Source organism: Molothrus aeneus, chromosome 1, assembly GCF_037042795.1.
Source record: "Molothrus aeneus isolate 106 chromosome 1, BPBGC_Maene_1.0, whole genome shotgun sequence".
Lineage (NCBI taxonomy): Eukaryota > Metazoa > Chordata > Aves > Passeriformes > Icteridae > Molothrus > Molothrus aeneus.
In genome coordinates, this window is record NC_089646.1 from 42,670,885 (window position 1) to 42,691,195 (window position 20,311).

Genomic DNA, 20,311 nt, shown 5'->3' on the forward strand with positions numbered 1-20,311 from the left:
CCAGGAGCAGTTCAATCACTGCAGTGTCCTGCTGAGCTGCTCCAGCCATAGGCACCAGCAGACACCTCTGAGGGACAGAAGCCAGCCCGCTCCCAGGCAGTCCCCTGCACCTCCCTACAGTGGGGCAAAGGGGGCTGGCACTGCTGCTCCCCTCTATTGTTACCATTACCTGCTTTACCTTATTAAGAACCATGGGCTGGAGCTCCGCCTGAGGAACAGCTCCTCAGCCTTGAGACAAAAACTCAGCAGACGATGACTGTGACAGCTGTTAAGCCCAAATGAATGTGTTTGATCACGGCAGGAGAGTAGCTGGCAGTTCCAAGGGCTGTCCCTCCACACACCAAGCTGGGCTCTCCCAAGGCCAGCCCCTCACTCTTCCCAGGAGCTGCAGTGCAGGGACCAGCCTGGAGCCTGTGCCACCCTCACACCCCCAGCGCCAGGAGACACAAACCCCATCCATGTGCAAGTCACCGCTTGTGCATCAGTCAGGATATCACTTTTATTAACTGGATTTTCCATTTCCGTTGCACACCATGAATGTTTGTACAATGAAAAAGCCAAACATTGCCAGAAGCAATAAGATCAGTTGGTATTTCTGTACCCTCTTAACACGCATGGATTCTTCCTTGGTGAGAAATTTTTATACTTCTGTTCATTAATTCTGCTTATTTAGACTGCTACTCTTAAAATTCTGTGTCAAGATTGTCACATCTTAAATACAGATTAAGTTGCTAGAGGTACATTAATTTTTTATATATTTTTATATACACACATACAGAAAAATACAAGACTAACTGTTTTTCCACAATATTTACTTTATACACTACTGTAACTATATGCAACTCTTAAAGACACGTTAAGGGGTACAAGAAACTGTTTACTTGCTCTAAATAGTTTGGTCCAATATTATCTTAATGTAGTGGTTATTCTCGCCCTTCCTTTTACGTGACGACATAACACGACGTACACCACATGCACAATCATTCACCTATCAACAGAGGGGGAGAGGACAGCACTCAGACTAACACATCTGTACACATCTGTACACCCAGAGGTCCAACCAGCCACACACAACTATAAGGCTGTAATACAACTATGCAGCATAAATGGTCAACACTGCTGTTCTAAAGTGAGCACCATATATACAGTCGTATATAAAAACATTGGAAACAAAATACACCTGGGGTTAGTTAAAAGGTGCCATTCCAAGGCTGTACATATCAGGAAAGAGTATTTACAATACTTGGAAAAAAGCTGCAACAAATAAAGTTTATTGCCAATGCCCTTTATAAACTCGTCTCCTACGTCGATGTTACGCTCACTGTCTGTGAACCACACATCTCATTTCTGGCCCTTGGTAAGATCCCTGCTCAAAAAATTCAAGCAATTATGTTCTATGGCTTCACCCACACATCTATGCTTGTAGCTTTTAACTAAACTGCAACTAGAGATTGAAACTTAAAGAAGCAGAACACTTCTCCTTTGCCTTGTTCCAGAAGCAGAGCCCCTGGCTCAGCTCACCAGGAAGGACACCCCATGCACTTCAGACTGTCTGAAGTCCTGCAGGAATCACAAGAACTGTTGTGAGCTGTGGCCATCGTGACCCAGCCGCTCTTTGGTGCTCTGCTCCCTCCACAGCAGACACAAAACGCACTGTATTGACCATTCTGAAAGTGTTACAAGATGCTCAACAGTGTCAAACTCCTCTGGGACACCCAGGGTCTGCCCAGGGTGCTGCTACATAGTACCCCCAGTTTCACTAGCATTGCTTAGAAGACCCAGTGCACAGCATGAAAAAATAAAACATTCTTGCCCTTCCCAAAACTAGGAATCTGCAATATATTTTATTCTAGATAATAAAATTCCACAAAGTTAATTCATCTGGTCAAAAGTATCCTTTTGTACAGAAATACTCTAAATCAAGACCTTGCCATGGCAATGGGAAATCTGTCAGGAAGGCTCAGAGCTGTGAAAGAAACACTTTCCTACAGGCTGTTTTAAATGGACTTTATGAACAAGTGCATTACTGAGGAAAAATAAGTGATGTACATGTGGGGAACAGCAGTATTTTAAGTCCTAAAAAGAGTAATAATAACAAAACTGTAAATGACAATTTCAATGTGAATCCAATTACCTAAAGGTTTTCCATCCCTTATTGCCTTCTGGAATCTCAGGGAGAGGAGGCGAGAACAGCAGAGGAGGTTTACATGTAGAAACCTAAAAGACTAAGTGTCATGATATACTACTAACAAAAGTAATTCATACAAATACTTTATTTTCAGTTAGCATGTAAAAACTCAGAAGTAGACTTAATAATTTACCTTTGTTATATTAAAAAAGATTGTCGGCTTGTAATATTAACATATTTCTATGGGAGAAAGCTGCCTTACAAATCTACTTGCCTCTTTTTTTTTTTTTTTTTTTTAAAGAAAACTGCCTCTAGCAAAACAAGATCTTTCCGGTTTGATTTTTGAGCCACAACTTCATCTATATCATAGCTTAAGACAAATAGGTGTGGGTTTAAAATCATATTTCAAGATCACCAATTTTCAGTGCATCTTTGCTTTGTACAAGCCTTGGAACATCTGAAAGCTCCCTGAAGAGTTTTCAGCATCAAAACATTATTGCTTTGGTTCTGTTTCAGACACATAGAAGTATGCCACATATCACAAATTTTAGTTTTCACAGAAGGTCAGAACAAGAATTAACATTTCATAAGCAAACAAAAGCTTCTCTTTCTAGTTTAAGTGCAGAACATGAAACTTCTAAGTGCTTCATTTACATTAGGATCCAGATCTTTATTTTAATTTCATCCAGATCTTCCATAGTAAAATTATAAATGTAAAAATTACACAATAAAATATTTTGTTGTGTTGAAAAAGAAAAACATATCTGTTAGCAGCATGCAAAGACCATGCATCGTCATACCATCAAGCAAACACAAAATTAAAGTATAATAAATAACTGCTCGAAGCCCACTTAAAAATCTTAAGACAACAAAAGGGGGTCCGTGACAAGGTGTTCACAGCTCTGACCAGGAAGAATGACTGTCAAGCGAATCGAGCTGTTCAAGTCAGGTCATTGTCAAATGACATGACAGCAACTGGTTTGACTGGAGGTACACAGCAGCCCCTCCTTTGGGTTCCGCTGAATATTCACAGATATCTTTTCACAGAGAGGTAGTTGTAGCACATTGTTTTTCAAGTTCCTGTTCTTTAGCCTTTCCAATTCATTTGTTGTGTCTGACATTTGGTCAGAAAAAAATTTTAGGCTGCCCAGTGATGGAGGTTGGTTTGCACTTCCACTGGAGCTTATACACATTTTCCACGTTGATTTCTCCTGTACTTTTACACTGGAAAAGGACAGATTGTTTTGAGGATCAATAATGTATTTCGTGCTGCCGTGAATCTGTGAACCTAGACAAAGGCTCATTAGCTTCAGGCTTTCAACCAGTTCCCCTGCACTTCTGGATGACAGCTGCATGGAGTTTCCAGATCCAGCACATCTCCGAGTGGAACCCGAGGTGGTGTTGGTGTTCCCCCCAGAGCCACCGGAGGGACTCCCCCCACCTTTGCTGTTATCTCCCGGGCTCGTTTTGTCCACCCCTCCGTTGCCGTTGCTGGGTTTGCTTTGCCCACCACCGTCTCCCTGGCTGCCAGGCGGCCCTTCGCTACTATCCCTCCTGTGCCAGGAGTAAGTGAACCCGCTGTCCTTGTCCAGACGCCTCCTGCTCTCCGAGTCGTCATCGCTGGTTTCAGAGCTGCTGCAGCTGGAGCCCCGGCCCTGGCTTTTCCTCCGGTGGTAGCGTTTGTGCACGGTGCTGGGCGAGGCGATGTTCATCTTTAACCTGCTGAGCTTTGGGGGCAAGTTCTCGTCCATGTCAAACTCATCATCTGACTCGCCCTCCTCGAAGATCTGGTTGAGGACTGGTGCGCTCTTTCTTGAAGTAAGACGGTTTGTAACCGAAGGCTTACGACGCAGAACAACTTGAGTAGAAAGAGAAATAGGTTTTTTATCTTCCTCATCCTCCTCTTCATCTTCCTCGACTCTGAACAAGCACTTCCGGCCACTGGTAGTGGGTTTTAAGCTCACCGATGGAACTGCTGAAAGTGCTGGCCCAGCCAGTTCAGGGATCTCCTCCTTCTTTGTGGAGTCCCCGAGGGCCTTGCTCCGGTGCCCGTTGAGAACATTCTCAGCCGTGCGAGCTGGTGAGGACTGGGGAACAGTGGCGTGGGACAGAGGGGTTGCTGTAAGGTCATCCTCCAGATCCTGGGGCACATCGATTTTTGTCGGCCACGACTGCCTGCATAAAAAATGGAAGATAAACAGGAAGTTTAAATCACAGCAAGCATTTCAGAACTTACAAGGAAGTGTAAGATCTGCACCAGAGAAGCACAAGTACTGACACACAAATTGGGCTGCTGAGTGCCATGTCTGTAAACAACAGTACCAAGTGACTGAGCACAAGGAAGTGTTCTCTAAGAATGTGCATTCCTTTGGAAATGCTGCTGTTTGAAAGGAACCATCTATACAAGAACACAGTTTAGAAATTATGTTGGTTACTGTCAAATCAAAATTTAAGATTTCACTGCTCTCAGAAAATGAATTAAGCAATAAAAAACCCTGAAATAACTGTGTTTCAAAAAAATAATCTGAGATTGGTACAGAACCACCAGTATACCTAGAGGAAGGTACAAGCCTATTCAAGCACAACTTAAGGAAGATTGTATTGCAAACTGCTTCTAATCTGAAGCTTCTGGGGTTTTCCCCCAATATTCTTAATATAAAAATTAGGTTAGAATTAACATGGGTGAGATTGAAAAGGTGAGTCAGATGAAACAGTCTCTCATTCTCACCAAACTTTATTCTACAAAGTTTCCTTAAATTTTTAAACACATTTAAACACATGTAAACTGAGATCATACATTTATTTGTCCTTAGCTGAGAATCTGGAATGATACAACTGCATGAATTGAGAACTCAAGCTGCTTAAGAATATGACACTTGAATAAACTGTAAATCCAAGTTGAAAATGTATGACTCTATTATAGCATTAGCTCAAATCAAAAGGAAAGTAATATGAATGTCCATCAGTTTTACAAGTGGGCAGCTGGTGTCTTATCTCCAGCATCTCAAGCTACTCTCTAATGATTTGCATTTAACTTTAAATCCTAACATAGACTGTAATATTCCAATAATGCACACAGAATAAACTTAAGAACAAAGACTGTCAGTCTTTACTCTCGCTATTTTAAAAGCCTAATCCAAAAAACCAACATCTACAGACCAACACATTAACACTGAACAATTCTTCAACTTCTTCACTCAGCATAGGCCCCACATTTCTTGGCTTTCATTTCAAAAAGTTTGCCAATCTCTTAACTTTACATAACAAAATACTCTCACTACTGCATGAAAAACTGTTGTAAAGACCTCTGTTCACATATGGACAGCATATTACAAGACATTCCCAACCATACTTTGTGTGTGCCAGAAGAAAGGGCTGCATGGCTTCATGGCCCAGTTTAGAAGCAAGAGGAGGAGGACAGCAGAGAACATTTCACACCAAGTGTGACTCCAGGTATCTGCCTGACAGGCTGCATACAAAGACACAAGAATCACATCAGTTTCCTGCTCTCTGCCACGTCAGGAGGTCCAGCTGAAAGACAAGGGAAGGCTCAGACACCCCTTTGCTGCAGCAGGACTGCATCTGCTGAAGGCTGCATCTGCTGAAGGCTGCACAGAAAAGGACCCTGAAGTGTGAGATACTGGTCTACACCAGGTTGTCTCCTGACAACTCTCTCCCCAGCTGTACAAACTTGGAGGAGGAGGCTGGACTAAAACCAGCAATAAACTCACCCAGCCTTGCTGCAGACTTTGCTTTGAAGCAGTTGCATCACTTTTGCTCAACCAGCAGTGCCAGAAACCTCCAACCCAGGACCCTCCAACAGTGGGACCTGGCTGCCCACACACTTCCTAAGCCTGTGTGGTGCATTCCCTGTGTGGAGCCATGCAGGCTCCTGCCTGTCTCACTGGGAGCTGCTGGTGGCCCTCACCTGCCTCTCTCCAGTGGGGAGCTCTACCTGGAGGGAAGCAACAAAACCAGCAGCTCCAAGCCAAGCTGCACAGACAAGAAGTGAAGCCTGGGCTGTGGTCTTCCTTGGTACCATGCTGGCACCCTCCCTTAGGTCCCAGCTGTCTCCAGAAATGCTGGGAAACACTGACCCAGTTTGCTGATGACTTGTGCTCTGCTGTGTATTTTAAACACAATTGCCTGTAATTAACAAACAGGACTTAAATACGCTAGAAACATAACTACAAATGTGACAGAAAATGAAGATCTCAATCTTACAGGAACTTGCCACGCTAAAAGAACAGACTGGTTTGTCAGCAAAAATAGGAAGAGTTCTGTAGTTGTCACAATAAAGAGCAAATATAGTATCTTACAGTACTGTAGTTGCCAGGCAATAAACCTCCTCACTACAGTATGTTTATCTCTCATAGCAGCCCATGTTTGCCTCCCTTCCCTTCTGCCTCTCCCTTTATTCCCAGTGGGCCTGAGGGGAGAGAGGGACAGAAAACAAGTTCCAGGTTGGAAGTAAGTTAATTTTTTTTAATATTTTGAGGTCTCAAAATCAAACTAATGCAATACTGAGTTGTCTTTTCTATAAGGTAATTCTATAGAAACACTTGGAATTTAGAACCATCATGGAGGCAAAGAACAGCTACTGGGACCATAAGAGCAAGGGTTCCCAAGTTTGTGCAGATGTCTTTGTTATAAAAATTCATACTCCTAGGGCAGGCTACAGCTACTCCAACTTTACTAATTCATATAATAATTTAGATTCATTGAACTTTTTGTTCCAGTTTCTTATATAACTAGAGCTGCTCTTTACTGAATGAGTGACACTGAGGGAAAAAACCCCAAACAATTCAAAAGCCAACTTTATAGTTTTAGAATTTCCATTTGAAGGTGAACTCCAGGTCTTCCTCTAGAGTAATTTGTTTTATAAGTAATACTTAGTATTAGGCACATTTGATGGGATTTCTTTTTTCAAAAAAGCTACCATAAAAATGAGGGGATGATCCATCATGAGAGAACTGCTGAGTCCAGGTTACAGAGGTGGGCTCTCTAACACCAAGCTCCAGACCATTTATGTCTGCAGACCCGTAGATGCCTGCAACAGTAACTCTTCTCAATTACCTGCAACCACCTAAGATAAAATTTCCTACATTAGTGATCACTGAGTGAATGATGATTAAGTGTCTTTGTCATCCCCAGGTGGGACTGCATTCCCACCTGTAACATTCATGGAGCATCAACTCCTAATTCAGGGAGACAGAATGGTATTCAGAAGAGATGCCTCTAAAACCTCAAGCCTGAATCCAAGGTGACAACCATTGGAGACTTAAACCTATTTTCCCAAGTGTGTGTCCTTACTCTGTAACAAGTGTTCATTTTACATTTAGCTTGAGGTAGTTGTATCTTACTTTTATCAATTAGGCCAAGGAAAACTATGACTGTGCACCAGAAGGACATCCCAGCATTTATTCCTATTAAATGATTTCACATATGACTTTGCATGGAAGTTGCACAGAGAAACTTTTGGAATGAACAAGTTATTTTGTCTTTTTCTCTAAATCATACAGATAAACAACACTGAAGGTGTTACTGGAGTTAGCAGTGCTAAACATCAGCACAAACACTTAGTATTCTTTTCTCATTAATAAATTATCTACTAATAATTGTTATTATTGCTAGTAGCAATTACCAGTATTTTACCTAAATGGGCAACTTTTGAAAAGACTGGAGGTTACAGGATGAAAGTTAATGAAAATGCCTCAGTACCTCCTCCTCCATCTTCACTGGAACAATTGTCAAGATGGGCCAACGAATATTTTATCCAATACCACCAGATCCCTAGTGGTCAACTCAACTCGGGAAAGAAAAACCACAATGTTTAAGAAAAATAACTGCTCAAAACTTGAATCCTCCAATATCTATGTGGAAGTGGAAACTGTACTATTTGCCTTTTGGGGTTCTTTTTTTTGGTTGGTTGGTTTTTTTAAAGCATATTCCGCTGTAACTGAGAATGTGGGATGCTTTGGTAACTGGCAAATGAACTGGCTGAACATAGCAATACCAACTAAATGCCAGAAGCCAAATTCTCTCCTTTTAGTTTTACTGTGTCACAAGCTGAAACTTGGAAAATCTCAGGAACCCTTACTGTTAGGTTTTTTTAATTCATGTTTTTGTCAAACAAAACCAATCTATTGCAGTATATTTAAGTGACTGATTGAAATGGTAAATAATTTTTCTTAGACAACAGGCACAGCAACTGACATGAAAAAGAACATAACCTACAGGTCAAATTTAGAGGGATTTCTCATTTATAACTAATTCCATATCAGCAGGTTTATGGATTATGCAACTAATTTTTCTCCAGGGATATGACATAATACAGTTTGTATGAGGAGCTGAAGGTCAATGAACAAGCCCTTTTCTAGGAGGTGTGAAAACTTGCCTCTTTAGGTACAGGCTTCAAATTGCCTTGTCATTTCCTGAGAAGGGTAGGAATTGAAAATATTATGTGCAACTGATTTCTGAACAGCTTCTGAAGAGTCTACAGCCCTTTGAAGACATTAAAATTTGCAATGAGTATTTTACTGTTTTCAAGAAAGCAGTACCTGAGAAATTTAATATTCTTATTAAGACAATTTAAAAAACAAACAAACCAAAAAACCCCAAAACCCTCCCAGTCATTTAGATTCCTAAATTCTCACCTGAACTGGGCTTTGATGTTGCTGGGGCTTGCAGATCTGGTCTGAATTTCCTTCTCTTGTTTTTCTCGCAGGATCCTTTCAGCTAGTAAGAAGTAAGTAGCAGTGATGTGATTGTATTTGTTAGTCTCCAATGCCCTGAGGAAAGTACAAAACATGAAATAACCCATCCATCAGTGGTTTCTAACAATTGGACATGCATCTTGCAGCTTGCTGTGCTTCCCATAGCAGGAAGAGTGCCTGAAAGCAGGACTACCCATTTCTGATCTTTTGACAAGCATGCCTTAATTTTATTAAAAATAAAGAGCCAACAAGTCCAGCAATTTCAACTATAGTTAGGAGGAGACATCCTTAGAATATCATCCATCAAAAGTAAGGAATTTTTTTTTATTTCACATTCTTTAAATGATAACTGTTTTTTATTAATGTTCTGCACCAGTGATGGGCTCTCCCACTGGCACATGCAACCACCAAGTACCAGTATTTGGTTATGCAACAAATGGAAGAAAACTTTAATTATTTTAGGGCCGTCACATTGAGTTTATAGCAAAACTAAGTTCATAAACCAGTAAGCGTCACTCAGACATTGTAACAGAAAGGCTGCCCCTGTTACACAGCTAAAAGCTTAGGAAGTGAGACTGCTGCTTTCCCTTCCACATAAACAGTTTTTAACAGCTGAACACATTGAAAAAGGAAAAAAATATTTAAGACCTCTTTCAATTCAGGGAATATTTTAGAAATTTGGCTGTATTATTCTATTAGAAGCATCTATGTAGCTTTCTAGCAAGCTCCCTCAGTGACAGTGACCATTATGCATTACATAGACAAAGGGAATAATATTTTAAATTAACAAAGATTCAGATACACTGGAAATGTGCTAGGGGAAAAATGCTAGAATTTGTCCCCTTCAAATATGCATGAGAGATGAAGAACAAGCATGGATTCCAAAGCATTTACGTTTACTCAAGACAGCTACTGCAGGAATCAAAACACTGTTCCAACACATTTCCTTGAAATTATTCCTAAATTTGGTTATACTTAAGTACTTCTGATCCCACAATATCCTATCACAGAGCAAGACTGCAATACTTTGTTTATTAACTGAATGCCCAGATATTTAAACACCAAAGTGCCCAAGGTTCTCAGGATGTTCTTGAATCAAAACCAAGAGGTGCACAAAACAAAGTGCATCCATCTAGGACGCTGCCGACTTACTCCACTATGGTGTCTCTGTCTGCGATGTCCCCAAGAACCATGCGCTGTATTATACTGTTGTGCTCCTCCTCAGACAGATTTTTGTATGATACAAGAGGAATATTATACTTGGTTGCAGGAGATGGATCAACTCCTTGGAGCCATGCATGGTTTTCAATCTCTTCCAAAGATGCCCTTCGCTTCGGGTCTCTCTGCAACATCCGTGTAATTAGACTGTGAATAAAAAATAAATCTAAACAAAAATGCACACAAAGTGTTTAAAAAAGCAGCTGTTTTAAGAGCAATGTTAGGAAGGCATTTTCTGCTATCAGGTCACACAGATCTTCTGAAGTCTCAGAGTAAACAATGTGATGGGAAACTGTTTAGTCTCAAAGACATTACAAATACTGCTAAACTGAAACAGTTCATTAAAACTATAAATACCATAAACTCTACAGTTTTCATTTACTGTACTTAGATAATTAATCTGATTTTTCTCATTTATTTGATTTTAGTAGGTTTTATAGGGTAATTACAGGTCACAGGTGGCCTATCAGCTAGTTGGTAAAGTAATAGAAATGTGATTTTTTTATTATTGCTGCTGTGAACAAGTATATGGAATGGCAAGATAAACAGAAATATTTTATTCTGAAGTAACTATCAGAAATTTGAGCCTTCAGCATTCTTGAAAAAAACTGTGATTTGTTCTACCCACATATAAAAAAACCTAAACCGATCAATGCACTCTCTGGGATGATGTAGGGACACATCTACTAATGAGTTGATACTGAGATTTTACAAATGCTGGAAAGAAAGTGCATGAATTCCCCAAGTAAACAGAGAAAGAAGACTTCATTAGCACAGCACATCTCTGTTCACTTACTATACATGGAAGATTCTTGGGGGAAGTATTTTTGGCTTTGCTCAACAAATATGGATATATGGCTTTGTTGCCAAGGTTACAAAGAAACTCTATTGCTCCAACATGTTCTCCAGTTCTCATATAGTGCTTTCTTTTCCACTGAATATACTATACCATGCAACTTCTGACTACAAGGCCACACACAAGCCACACAGTTAATCACAATTTTTTAATGTTTTTTTTGTTTGCTTTTTTTTTCCTGTGTGAGATGATGTATGGATTTAAGAAGTGGATTTAAGAAGTTGGATTTAATCCAACCTTCTTAAAAAAATCTACAGTAAAAAAAGTCACATTTTATTAGCTGTGGTCTCTGCCCTTACCAAGAGGAAAGGCAGGGTGAGACATGCGACCCTTGAGTTTCTTTGCTTTTGTTAATATTATGACAGAAAGAGAACAAACTCCGTATTTAATTTAACTTTTTTTTAAACTACACCTGTAGTAAAACAGCACAAATACAGCACATGTGCCTCCTGCTTGAAGCTTGTTTATGCATCTCAATCCACAAATGCTTTCACTCCAAGAAGGAAATTTAAGCATTCCCAGAATCTTTTCCCTAAGAAAACCTAACCTATAAAGGACCTGGGTAACTGGCTGTACATTGTTCATGCTTCATACAGAGAAAGCAGATCTGGACATGTAAGCAAGTCAATGTTAGCAAGTATATTAAGCAAAAGGCTGCAAAAGATAAGGTTCCTGGCCTCACCATACAGCATCTCAAGAGATTGATTCGATACAATTCACTGATAAGAACTCCCTCTTAAACCTCTTCCTGTATTGTACTTTAAACCTCTTCCTGTATGTGAAGCTCTTCAAGCTCCAAGCAGCTTTTCCATGTTACTGGAGGGTGCTAATGAGAAGACAAGAACACCAGCTATGGCACAGAATTACAGAATCATTAGGGTTGGAAAAGACTACTGAGAGCATCAGGTCCAGCCACTAAAATAGCACCACCATGCTCACCACTAAACCATCTTAAGTGCCACATCTACACTTATTTTGAATCATCATCACCTCCAGGCACAGTGATTCTACCACTTCCGTGGGCAGCCTGTTCTAAGGCTTGACAAGAAATTTTCCCTAATATCCATTCTTAACTTTGAGGTAATTTCCTCATCCTATTGCTTATCACCTAGGAGAAGAGACTGACCCCACCTGGCTACAACCTTTCAGGTGGTTGTAGAGAGCACCAAGGTGTCCCCTGAGCCTCCTCTTCTCCAGGCTAAACAACCCCAGCTCCCTCAGCTGATCCCCAGCTTCACTGCCCTTCTCTGGACACAATCCATAACCTCAATGTCTTTCTTAAGAGCTCAAAAACTGAACACAGGGCTCAGGATGTGCCCTCACCAGTGCTGAGCACAGGGGATCACTGTCCTGGTCCTGCTGGCCACACTGTTGCTGATGCAGGCCAGGATGCTGTTCACCATGTTATGCACCACACTCCTGGACTGCACAGATGACAGGTAAGGAAAGGAATGGTCATCATGACCACAGCTGTAACAGACTTCATTCTTTGGCAAGTAACAGAATTCTAGATGCTGCTCTAGTTTTTTTGACTGAACCAAATGCATTTTCCAAGCATTTATAAAGGCATTCGGTTCTCTGTATTGAAAATTAAAAGATACTCTACTGCAGATTCAAGAACCCCAACAAACATTTTAAAATAGTCTAAATGATGCAACTGGGATATATATTTAAAGGCCTGAAGGTCATTAACCAATAGGGAAGCATGGGAAATACTGGAACATATCAATTTAAAAGGCTCCAGTGAACACTGCAGAAAAACACATCAAAAGGAATTGTGACCCCTAAATGGATATGGTATTTCCAGACAAAGTATTTTTCTCCCTTGATAGCCTAGGATGTTAATTTGGAGTTGCAATTTCAGTAGGAAATGAGCAAAACTTGCTGTGTGACAGGTTTTGGTAACTTGATGTTTGGACAGAAATTGATAAGCAGCAGTACCTTCCTAACTCTTGTGACAGAATCATCTCAACACCACCTGGTAATTTGTCCAGGCAAAGACTTGGCCAAAGCCAATCAGTACTGAGTAATTTCTTCAATTCTTTATAAAATGCATGACAACTGAGAGACATAAAAGGAAGAGTATCAAGGAATATTCTACACATTGATAATATAGTATGGGGAAGTCCCAAAAGTAATGCAAATCCACTTCTGTGAATGCTTCCAAGTTGTTTAGTACTCTACTTACTCTTTACATTCTTTGGACACATGAGGTGGCACCGTATATTTGCAGTCCATTATCATAGTCAGGGTTTCACTGTCATTTGCTTCTTGGAATGGTGGTTGTCCACAGACTAACATGAACAGGATGACCCCCAAACTCCATATATCTGCAAATATAAAGCACATATTTAAAAAACCCAAACTGTTGAGGATACAGACATAATTACCATCCAACTCACAAAATAGTCCTAAATTGCATATTGGGGTGATTATTGCATTCTCTATTACGAGCATTACTTATGGAAATTGCAATTCCACTGAGTACAAAATACAGTAGTTTCATTACTGACAGCTTTTACAGTTTTTGAAGGGGGAAAAAAACCCCAAAATTCATTACTTCAAGGATGCATAACAGTTTGAGATGCATTAACACTTTTGACAGCAGTGTTAGATAAAGTTGAAAATAATCTGGTCACTTAGAAGGCAAGAATTCATTATCCTTTTGATAACAAGTAGACAGAGGTTATTCAAGAGATTTGAATTCAAAGCACATTCCTTTCTCAAGGACTTGCATAAACTGCTCTCTGTATTGTTTACACGGTACTCAGAATCACTGGGTTGGAAGAGACCTTCAAGATCATTGAGTCCAACCCATGCCCTGACACCTCAACTAAACCATGGCACCGAGTGCCACATCCAGTCTTTTCTTAAACACATCCATGGATGGTGACTCCACCACCTCCCCAGGCAGACCATTCCAGTATTTTATCACTCTTTCTTCAGTAAAAAACTTTCCAAACATCCAACTTAAATTTCCCTCGATGCAGCTTAAGACTGTGTCCTCTCTTTCTGTCAGTTGCTGCCTGGAGAAAGAGACCAACCCCCACCTACTCAATGAGGTAAGAAATTACAAAGAAAGTCACTTATTTCAAGAAGACTGATTTTGCTGTTTTTCCTTCAGTGATGTTGTGTTGCTTTAAAACTTGGCACTTCCAATAGTAACTAAATTAGTTTACTAGTAAAACCAGCTTCTTATACCAATTGATACTACAAAGTGTGGAGTAGTGGGTTTGAGTGCTGAGGTTTTTTAACAATATCCAAACATAACAATTAACAATGACTTCTACTACACTCTGGGACTCTTCTTGTTTCCTTCTAATTCCTGCTTGTGTAAAATAAACATTTAACAACTCTCTTGCTCCCCAGTGGAATGGCATACCAAAAGATGAAAAAGAAGCACTTTGGGGCATGAAGCCCTGTAGTTGGTTTCTACTTAGTGTAATAGCTAATACTTAGTTCAAATCTTTATTAAGATCCTGCCTAAGAGAAAATATTTCATGAGTGTCACTGCATTCAATAAAGGAAGCATAAATATTAAGAAATGCATCATACAGCAGAAAAATAAATAACTTGCTCCAATATATACTTAATAAAATCTCCATGATCTTAAACTTCAGCTACAACTCCATGCTCTGGGAATTTCAGCAGCAATTTTGGGTCTTAAACCCTTAACTGTTACAGATCTGTACCCAGTAAAACCAAACCGCTGAGAAATGACTGGGCAGGCACCTCCCAAAAAAGAGGGGAGAGCAGCCAGCAGCGATCTGGGACACAGAGCACACCAGCTTTTTCCTGGAAAGACTTGCAAGAGGGATCCACATAAACTACCTACTCGACTGTATCTTGTCCATTCAAAATACTCAATGTGCATTTCATGCTGAAGGATGGCTACAATTTTATTTAACAAAGCAAATCACACAAATTCATCCCTAGAACAATTAGTCATTTTGCTAGTTATGACCTATTCTTCTTATGGTTCAGCTGACAGGGGAGTAAGAACACTACATGGTAATTTTCTTTAGAGCTCTAATTTGTTTTAAGTGTATACTATTAAACTCAGACAACTATTGGACTTCTGCTGTGCTCACTAGAGCCTCAATCCTGTAAGTACTCAGCATTTTGAGGCTGGTACACCATATCATGCATACCTGAAAATTCAGCATGACCATCACCACGTTTACAGATTCAGTAAGTACTTTAGTACTTAGATAAATTGATGCCAGAAAGGCAACGTTTAGGAATGCAGGACTTTAAAAGCCCTCACAAGACAGGGATGCAGTTTCACCCAAAAGTCCACGTTTTATTTTGTAAAGTTACAACTTACAAAAGTTGTCTTTCTGCTTGTTTGGTTTCCGTGCAGCCATAAAGTTTTGGTGTATTATCTGTCTCCCATCATTCAACAGATTACATTCAACAGATTACAAAAACAGATGAGGTTTTTACAAGCACAAAAGACTGGTCACAGAAATGCATAAATTCACCTGTCATCTTTTTTAACTTTGCCTAAAATCTATGTTGTGATTTGATCTATCCTAGTATTCTGTTCAATACTTCCCCACAACAGACTAGAATGCTTCATGTGTCCTTTTAGCATGAAGTATTTTACAAGAGTCCACAGAGTATTCATTATTGCTAACTATATTTGCTATAATAAAGCAATAAATACTGGCTAAATGTAAGCCAAGAGAAAAAATACTGGGGAGGGGAGCAATCTAATTAGCTGTTAGTTAAAAATAAGCATATAAGAAGTTTATACAGAAGGAAAAAGACAGCAGTGTAAGAAATCAAGCTTAAAAACAGTAAGACAGTCCTGAGAAAAGGACAGCAACCAAAGATGAGAATTAAAGTTCCATGAAATTGCCATATACAGGAAACTCTACCAGACCTTGAAGTTTCAACTGCACTGAGCAGATACTGAACATATAGTTAAATATTTTCCATTACAAGGGAGCCTCCTAATTTATTTGCTATTTTACACACATGGCTTCTTCTCTGGGCTATGCATACACTTTGCTGTATTTCTATCTGAAAGGATATTTGTAATAACAGGTACTGTTTTAGTTTTCCAAAAGTTATTTCGGTAAACATGTATCCACACTTTCTTCATAAAAATAAAAAGCACTTTTTAGAAGCAAAATCCAACTGATTTTCTAAATGCAAAGAAAACCCCCAAGCCACTACTGCTTGCCATTATGCAATGTCCATTAGACATCAACCTTTATGTTTTGACAAATAAAACAGTAAGTACTGATTAGCCAGCACATAACAGAAAATTTTATGTATTTTTTCTTTCACTAGTTACTTTATTTTACAGTCTGTACCCATAGATCTTTCCAGATAAGAGGTGCAAATAGTAAAATGAGATTATTTTAATACAGCTGTATGAAAATACAACAAAAACTCTGGTTAATAATGAAATATAAATCATGCACTCAACTAGCAGTTCAGTATTTCAGTATATCACTAATGCTGTTTAATGCACAAAACATACACTAAAAGGGCATAATGTGTATGCAGAAAAAGTTTTTTAGAAACTAAAAATAGTGCTAAATACCATTTAACCTTGGCATATTATGTAGATATTCTTAGCCTCTCAGTGAAGAGCACTAGCGCAGCAACAACTACACTTTACCTCACTCTTATAAACTACAGGCAAAGCTTCCTATTATACTTTTCTCACAAATGTGTGCTTTGTTATCCTGCCAGCATAGCAGATGTTTATTCTGATGTGAGCAAGAAATAACACTGGACAGAAACAATTACATGGCTTTTATTCTCAGCCTATTTTTACAGCTGCAGCTGTAAAAAGATCAACTTCACTGCACCTACAGCCAAGGTGACTAAAATGACTCAGCTTGCAGTGTCATGGACAAAGCTGAGCAGCCTCAGCAAAACTTAAAAGTCTACTAATAACCAGGAAGCAAGAAAAGAGTATGCCTGAAAAATTTAATCCCCATGTAACACTGAAAAATCACTGTGAGGCTTATAGCAGACCTTATTATGTCACACGACAGATGTCATCTTGGCAACACCTTCACAAGCCCTGCAATACCGTATTATAGCAAGCCTCTCATTTCTGGAAGCAGAGCCATGTGGATGTCTGCAGGTGTACTAAGAGAACACATTCAACAGTTCTGTCCTGCCCTTTCACATGCAAACTCTCCAAATACGGGGTTGATTCCTTGTCCCTTTTCTGTGCCACAGCTTAACCAGACCACATCAATTCTTTGCAGCTCCTCATGCAACTAAAGCAAACCAACCAGATGACTGATGCAGTGCCACCTTTAATGAATGAGGCTCTTGTTAACACAGCTGCACATTTTTCAGTCAAATTCAAAATTCAGAAATTAGAAAATATACTGCAAAAACACTTAAATATTTAGCTTTGTTCTCTAAATATACAATTTTTGTTCACCCATTTAATGTAATAATCATAGTTCATTTTGGAGAATTCTTCTATTCCAGAATAGTGTAATCTGGCTGAAAGATGCAGGATCTTTAAGTAGGGTTATCTTAGAGAAGTTAATAAAGGATAATCAGATGTTACTTTATAATAAAGTATATTTACCACATTTTATTATTTCCCTAAGCAATACACAAAGCCATACACAACAGTATTCAATAACAGAGCTTTGTCCTGTCACAGTGTCAGTGCCAGTTCTAGATTTGAGACCCTTAATTGAAGGAACACAAGGAAGAGAAGGATTACAGAGACCACCTTTAAAATGCAGATTCAAACAATAATTTATTTTTCACAATTTCAAGTTCTTTTCCTACTCTAGTAACTAGCAATTAGCAGATGAAGGCTTTATGCAAACTGCTTATTTCTGTCTTTCAAAGGTCATCTAATTTGCGCTCTTTAGAAAACTGATGGAAAAGCAGAAATTAGGCCAAACATGCTGCATGCATTTAGCATTCTTAATCACCTGCAAAACTTCAAGCTGTTATAGTAAAGGAGGGCACAGTTCTATTCTGCAGTAGCCAAAATCAAGGTCTCTCAAAAGTCCTGTGAAGATCTCAAGATACAATTTAGCCTTTAAATTGGCTAACTTGAAATTGTCATTGCTATGACAAAGAATAAAATAAGAATAAAACCAGTAGTAACTAGCTGCAGTAGAGAATATATTTTTTTGTTTTCCAAGTCATTAAATAATCAGAAAAGGACCATGAACCATGACAACCAGGGCTGTGTATATGCAACTTCCTTACATAATATGAAGTCACTGCCATAGAAACCAAATTACAACATTAGCTGTCTGTGCTACGCCTGTCTTAAACACAGGGTGGTCAAACATCTGTCACGTTCAAGTTTGTACACTGCACAAAGGTTATCCATATTCATCTGCTTCACCATTTCATTGGTCACTTACTCCTTTCTGAAGTTTGTGATTTACTCCTAAAATAAGTACTTAGGACTTCACTAAGTTACAACTTAAGTGACACCTTCATATTCCCTCAAATCCCTACTGTTCCTCACAAGTCAGACATTTGTCACACTTTATATATGCTATATGAACTTGTGATTTTAAGCAATGAAAAATCCATACTCATTTTGGAATAGACACATTTGCATTTACATACATAATGAATTGAGTCTACTTACTGAAGTTATTTCAGACCTTGATGGGCAAAGGGTTGATTTTTTCCCTCCTAACTTAAATTTAGAACTGCTCAACAGTTTACAGTGTATATTGCTCAGCTGATAAGATGTATGTTTCTACATAAAGTCTCTTTCTTCAAAACTGACTTGTAATATTGAGTAAATTTAGCCAGGTTTTATAAATTTCTCTTCACATGATTTACTATAACAGCTGAACATTATAGTTATTTTCTACTAGGAGCCAGTTAAGCTAAAAGGAAACAAATCCACTTTTATGGAGATGACAGAAGTGTTTACATGTTTATTTTGCCCCTATGGAGGTATCAACAAACAGATTGTGGATAAATGAAGGGTGGAAATGGACCCCAATTTCCAGGATTATGGGGCAGTCACTCTAACCACTGTGTTAAGGCACTGAAGAATGTTCCCCCTGCTGCTGCTACCTCTTCAGAGCACATTTCATGAAGAAAGCCCAATCCATAGAAACCTGCTGAATACAAGCCTTAGAAGAGATTCAACACACCAGCACTTCAATACCTAATTCTTGTATGCAAAGCTAAATAGGAAAAAAAATCTATGTAAGATCATCAGTATCTCTGCACTCCTTCAGGGCTGGAGAGCAACTGGAGACCTGCAGACTGCTCTTCTGAGCTCAAGACACAAAAACCCCATTGTGAACTACTTCATGTGGATTGAAGGGTGGAATTGTGATGGGCTCAGGAGCAGGTACAGGCTGGCAGCTCACGAGGATAAGTAACAAGGCTTGTAACAAGTTAGAATTCAAGAACCTGTTCACAGAATAGGCTGAGGGAAACTGAATGAATACTCAAAGTATAGCACAGCTTCACAGAACTGTCTGAAGAACCAAAACACAATTTAAGAGTAAAAATTCAAATGACAGGTGAAACACTGCAGAAAATGAGACTTCTACTAAAAATAGTGATAAAACATTATATACAACAGTACAAAAGATAAAAGCCGGTATCATACCAGTGAATCATTTGAATAGTGCTTGTTGATATACTTGTGCTTCTAAAAGAGAGGAAGAGAAGTATTTCCACTCCTGTATAAGCTAGAAATCTTAAAAAGCTACATCCCTTACATAAAGTCAGTAGTGAAAAGGTAGAGAATAATTGTGAAAAAAGAGTTCAGCATTTCTATATATCACAAGTATTTTTACACTGCCATGTGCAAAGACTACTGAAAAATCTGGAATATGCTCAAACTGGACCAGTAAAATTTCAAGTGTAAGAGTAAAGAATAAGGATTACTTTTTCAGAGAAACTCAGTTTTTAGTTGAGCTAACTATTCTTTCATGCTTTAATGTTTAATGAAAAAGGCTTTGCATAAACTTGTATATTGACCTCTCCAGTTCTCAGAGATACTACCATCTGTTAACCCAACTTTTTTTGTCTTTGTAAAATGGCATTTATTTTTCCCTTGCTGAAGGCTGAGGAAGAAAACATCCACAATCAAGGCTAACATTTTTTAACATGCAGAACGAGGGTTTTTCTTTGTTTTAAAGCAATAAAAATCCCATCTATATTACTATTAGTACACATAGCAGACAAGAGAATGAAGGGAAATCTTTTCCTTTCCTTTCCTGTCCCTCCAAAAAAAGAGCATAAATAGCAAATGGCATTTAGCAAATTATTTCCCTAATGAGCTTATCTGTCTGGTGAAACAGTCTGTTCTAAGTTATTTCACTTGACTAAGACACAATCATCAGTAACTAAGTCTTATCTTCAGAAGTGATTCCTATTCTCATTCAGTCTGGCAGCCAGTACTCA

General features: G+C 39.0%; 1 protein-coding gene across 1 annotated transcript in view; it reads right to left on the reverse strand.

Annotated features, from left to right (window-relative positions):
- Nucleotides 1-485: 485 nt before the first annotated feature.
- The window catches only part of SNRK (SNF related kinase), a 41,200-nt gene continuing 21,374 nt past the window's right edge, over nt 486-20,311 (reverse strand). The window contains exons 4-7 of the mRNA XM_066555738.1: nt 13,107-13,248; nt 9,997-10,209; nt 8,785-8,919; nt 486-4,303 (exon numbers count right to left, since the gene is read on the reverse strand). Coding sequence (XP_066411835.1) covers nt 3,085-4,303; nt 8,785-8,919; nt 9,997-10,209; nt 13,107-13,248 — 1,709 coding nt within the window. The 3' untranslated portion in view covers nt 486-3,084. The remainder of the gene's footprint in view (nt 4,304-8,784; nt 8,920-9,996; nt 10,210-13,106; nt 13,249-20,311) is intronic.